The sequence below is a fragment of the Berghia stephanieae genome, chromosome 1 (assembly GCF_034508935.2).
Source record: "Berghia stephanieae isolate SIO BIC M18660-M18661 chromosome 1, UCSD_Bste_1.3, whole genome shotgun sequence".
Taxonomy (NCBI): domain Eukaryota; kingdom Metazoa; phylum Mollusca; class Gastropoda; order Nudibranchia; family Aeolidiidae; genus Berghia; species Berghia stephanieae.
The window spans coordinates 73,163,602-73,169,249 of NC_088360.1; the positions used below are offsets into that span (position 1 = coordinate 73,163,602).

General features: G+C 30.3%; 1 protein-coding gene across 1 annotated transcript in view; it reads left to right on the top strand.

Moving 5' to 3' along the window:
* Nucleotides 1–4,708, top strand: part of LOC144956440 (uncharacterized) — an 18,323-nt gene extending 13,615 nt beyond the window's left edge. Inside the window, exons 5-6 of the mRNA XM_078886942.1 lie at nt 1,325–1,435; nt 1,714–4,708. Coding sequence (XP_078743068.1) covers nt 1,325–1,435; nt 1,714–1,804 — 202 coding nt within the window. The 3' untranslated portion in view covers nt 1,805–4,708. The remainder of the gene's footprint in view (nt 1–1,324; nt 1,436–1,713) is intronic.
* The last annotated feature ends 940 nt before the right edge of the window (nt 4,709–5,648 follow it).

Here is a 5,648-nt window from a genome sequence, read left to right on the forward strand (position 1 = left end):
CTCCTGAAGAAATATTCGATTACCCGATCGTTGCATTCCTCCAATGACACCACCCGTTTGGCTATCAAACGCATTCGTACAAAAGCAGGAACAAGGTCCTTTTCTCATTTTGGACCATCTGTATGGAACACCATTCCACAGAGCATTCGGGAGTTCAAATAATTGTCTGTATTCAAGAAATCCTTGAAAACCTTTCTTTCTTGATGTCATGCACTTTCTTTGATATTGTTTTTTGTTGAGGTAAAGCACCAAGAGCCTCATGGTTGAGGATACTGTGTGCTCTATAAGAGTCTATTATTATTTTTATTATTATTATTATTATTATTATTATTATTATTATTATTATTATTATTATTATTATTATTATTATTATTATTATTATTATTATTATTATTACTCTTTAAACCAAAAGTTAAAAAAGTTATGACAGTTGAAAATGACTACCCCATGGATGTCCGTCAGTGGCAGAAAGCTGTCAGTAAATTTCTTGTTTTTGAAGAAGAAACCCTGAGTAACATTTTTAAATGCATTGGTAAAGTCTATAAAACTCTGGTATTTTGTAGAGGCTGTGTTTCTAGGTGGGTTGAACCTGAGTCGAAGAGACAATCAGTGGAATGGCGACACTCCTCTTTCTCAAAAGCCAAACTTCAAAGCTGAGAAATCAGCTGGGAAAATTATACCAATAGTGTTTTTGGATATTAGAGGTGTAATCCTCGTTGATTTCCAACTACAGGGAGCCACTGTCAACTCTGAACGGTACAAATAGACTTTGAATCAATTGATAGCAAGAATTCGTCGAGTTAGACGGTGAGTTAGTTGGAGATGGAATGAGTATTGTTTCTGCATGAAAATGCCCTTCCACAAACACGTGTCAAGAAAAGAGAGGTAATTGCATCATCTTGATGGACAACGCTGTCTCATCCTTTTTATTAATTTACCAGACTTGACACTTTCGGACTTTCATCTTATTGGTCCACTGAAATAGGCAATGAGGGGACATAACTTTGAAAATGATGAAGAAGCCAAGACAGTAGTGAAAAATTGGCTCAAAGTTCGGTCAACTCAGCTTTACAAGGACGGGATATATGACCTTACAAAAAGGTGGACTGTGGCTATTGAGAGAGGCGAAAACTATGTTGAGAAGTCGCATTTTACTCGGCTAATGTCATGATTTAATTTGAGATATAATGCATGGTATTGATTCAATTTGTTGTAATGAAATAAGCAGAGCCCCATTACTTTTTGACTCACCCTCGTATATTCAGGTATGTATATGCAATTTACCTAAATTTAAAGATTTAAATAAATCTTTAATTATTTTCAGAATGAACGTCAACTCTAAGGAAAACATACTAGCAATCAAAGCTCGCCTGGGTGTTAAACTGCTTAAGGCCACCAAGGATGTCCACATTGCTTATAATAATAAGGAACTGAGGTAAGCAGATGGTGATATTTCATCTATAAGCCAAACTTACTATTCATTGCTAACAAATGAAAAACAACAGTGTCTCAGTTCATAGTTTATCTCATGATATCCTACTGGAAAAAGCTTTAACCGATAAATACAATATTTATATTTTTACACTGGATATTTTCATGTTTTATTTTTTTTTTAATTAAAAAATTCACTTGTGCTCGTGAAGAATCTCTGGTAGTATTGAGGTAATTTAAGATTAATTTAATTAACCATTTGCTCTTTTTTGATTATTACAGAGAAGAAGACAATGTAGCTGATTTAAGACCTTGTCAAGAGGAAAAAGAAAACATGGACAATATTAGTATTACTCTTACCCTCGTAACTTGACCCACTAGTGCATGCTTTATTAAGTATATCATAGTTCTGATATGTTTTAAAATCAATTCAGTTAATTGATAGGATGCATTACGATGTTATTTTCAAATAATATTTGCAGTTACTGTGATACTTGTTAAAAAACTTAACCTTACGCATTTTTTATATTATATATATAATCACTTTTAACAACTTCTTTAGATGTTAGTTGATTAATTTTTAATTTTGTCACGGTTTGTTATCAATGTTATATTGTTTGGAAAGGTTAAAATAGAGACCACATCATTTTCACTTGCCTCATATAGTTGGTTTCATAACTTGTAAAAATTATATACACACACACACACACACACACACACACACACACACACACACAACATTTGTTAACACTATTTTTTTACTCAAACTTAAAATCAGTAATTGTTATGGACCAATTAACTTGGTTACTAATACTAAATACTTTATTTTTTAAAGATTTTTTCATGATGATTCATGTAATGAAATGTGATGTGGATGTCATAATTTAATTGAGAATCGTCGTAAAGAGAAAGGAAGTTAGGTTGTATTATATATCAGTTTGTAATTCAGAGCTTAAAGGTCGGTTTGAGTCTAATTATTAGGAAAATCCTTCAAAAAATTGATTTTGAGATTTCAATGGAAAACGACATTTTATTATCTTAGAAATAATATTATTGAAGTGCAATTTCTCAATTTATACTATAAAGGCACAAAAACACGGTCAAAAAGGGTTTATGTAGTAAGAAAAGTGTGAAAAACGGAGGGCTATTTTGCTATTTTCTGAATATGCTTTTTTATTAATTGTTTTCATAAAATCCCATGAGCTAAAGCTGTAAAATCTTACTATGGTATGGTGACACAAAATGCTACAATGTTGATAAGAGTATAAGAAGGGAGAATATGGAGGCTATTCCTTCATAAGTTTATCCGGATAATTTGCCACAAGATTGTTATACTTTTTGATGCCAGACTCTCGAATCAGGATGCAAAACGGTTATTAACATAGATAATCTATTTTTTTCACCAAAAATGTTTTTTTAATCCTATAATGGCGATACAGAATTATTAAAACCGCCAAACATAGATAATTAATTTTATTTTTAGAATAGACCCAACCCGTCCCCGTTGTAACACAAGTTCTGTATTAATGAGATGAATTTAGCACACTTTATATAAAGTGCCAATTTTTCCCTTTTCATTTATTTATGTATCTGATTTTGATATAATGTATATATATTTTTACAGATTAATTAATGTTGATATATGTTTGTTTTTCAAAACTAAGTCTTATATATATGCACACATGGTGGGCTGGAGGTCACCTGCGTGCCTTCTATCCTCTTTATATGTTTTCCAACTTGCTTTCTGTCTTTGTTTTGGAATGGGATTGCTTGATTTTGTCCTGGCCTTTGCTGTAATCGTTAGCTGAGAGGCAAACAATAAAATATTTAGTATTCCTTTTGGGAGATGATATTTTTTCCCGGGGGTGGTTGGATGGAAGCATCACCCTTGAATCATATACCTATGATGTTCGCATGGGTGTACGATCCGATAGTGATGTCGTTTCTTCTTCTCTTTACTAGCCTATCCTGCTTCTTCGGTTTGTGATTGTATTTTTGACAGGGGATATTTTTTTTTCTGTAAATCTTCTGCCTGTTTGTTCTTGGTTATTTATAATTTAGCTTATGATATCTTTAGGTTATGATTTTGATTTACATTTGTACTATTTTTGTTAGATTGCTTGTTTTTTTTTTGTTTCAGCGGTCTCTCATATAACCTCAATTGTGTTGGAAGAGACCTAAAGCAACAAACAAACAAAAAATATTTTTTCCCCTTGTAAATCATCTCTCTGGTTATGTATTGTTAGTTAGGTTTTCTGTTTTGAATATATGCAGTAAGAATTTGAGTTTATTCCTCTTAGTTGGATCCTGTGCTGGTGTCTGGATGAGACATTTATGTGATCTCAAACTAAGTACATTGATGGTATGCTCTTGGAATCTACATCTTTTCCCTATTTGAACCAATCCCCCTTTGTATTACTTTTTCTTGGGTGCTTTAATTGCAATTCTAGAACTCTCTTCCTATCCCATTTTCTTCCTTTTTACTGGCGCTGATATGACCTATATGTGACTCAAAAACATTATGTATTATATTATATTATATTATGTAGCTTTGTTTTTAACCAATCGGAGACTTATCCAATGCCATTGACATTTGTATTTTACCAACTCACTCTGTGGTCAACCTTCCTGACCAAATTGCTATGAAATTAAATGAGAAAGTAAGTTGGTTTTTGTTTTTATTTTGTATATATCTTTTAAGTCTCATGCCTAACAATGACAATTAATGGATTTCATTAGCATTATATTTTAAAAAGTTATTATGTGTATTATATGTTTTTGACATGATTTGTAGCAAAATATAAAAAGTAAAAAACATAAGTCAGTCTTTAACATATTATAATTTTGGAATTACGCTTTTTGATTTAAATCCATTTATATTCATTCATCATTGTTAAACATTGTAATATGATTTTTAAAAAAATTCTACCCCCCCCCCCCCCCCAAAAAAAAAAAACAAAACAAAACAAACGAACAAAATAAAACAATCTAGATATTCAAAGGGAGAGTCCGTCTGATAGACAAACAAACCTGGTACTGGCAATCAGATATTATTTATGTGTGCTCTCATAAAGTTTAATTTCATAATATCAGCTCAGATCTACATTAAAAAATAACATAGTATTAGCAAAATGTTTACTTACATTGAATAATTAAGGATATTTTCTGTATCTTTTATTTAAAAAATCCATTAAAAATCTATGCCTTAATTCATATACCCCAAGAATATAACAATTTAAGTTCTTTGAACATTTTATTTTACTATTGGTTATAAATAATAATATAATAATAATAATAATAATAATAATAATAATAATAATAATAATAATATAATAATAATAATAATAATAATAAAAATAATAATAAAAAAAGAAATTGAACTCAAAGTGTCTTTTAACAATCAAAAAAATATGGCGGTACAAAAAGACACTAATAATGAGTTGTTAAAATTTGATGAATAGACTGAACTGTGTTGTAAAAGAAGAAATGCTCCTTGTGTACAAAATGTTTATTCAATTATGGCCATTTGCAGAAGCCCTAATATCATCATCATCATCGTTATTTATCATTATTCTTATCATCATCATTATTATTATAGTTTTTCGAAATCATAAATTACCGAAAGCCCATTAAAACTTACTAATTGATCCAAACATGTGATTAAGATTTTATAATTTTTATACTAATACTCAATATTTTGTTTTTCAAATAAATCACATTAAATTATTGATCTCTCATTCTTTATAACCTTTCAGTTTAAAAAGGTTTCAACAGCTCATAAGAAATCATATTTTATAGGTCATTCTTGAACGATTCATGTGTTAAATCTGGCACGAAGAAAGATGAAAATCACAATGCCAAACAGAGTGTACATCATTATAGAAACGTTCAAGGAAATTGTAAATAAAAGCAAAAATATTAAAAATCAAACAAACCCAAAAAAAACAAAACAAACAACAACAACAAAAAACAAAGCAAACAAACAAACAAAAAAAAAAACACCCCAAAGCAAACAAACAAACCAAAAAAAACAAAAAAAAAACAAAACAAAAAACAAAGCAAATAAACAAACCAAAAACCCCACAAAAAAAAAAAACAGCATTTCCTCGACTTGGTATTGAACTAGTCAGATGCGCTCTCTTTTGTCTTCATTTGCCTGGAGATTTTCCTCATATCTGAGTTTGTGAAGTGGACAGTGGCAAATGATTCGTTTAATA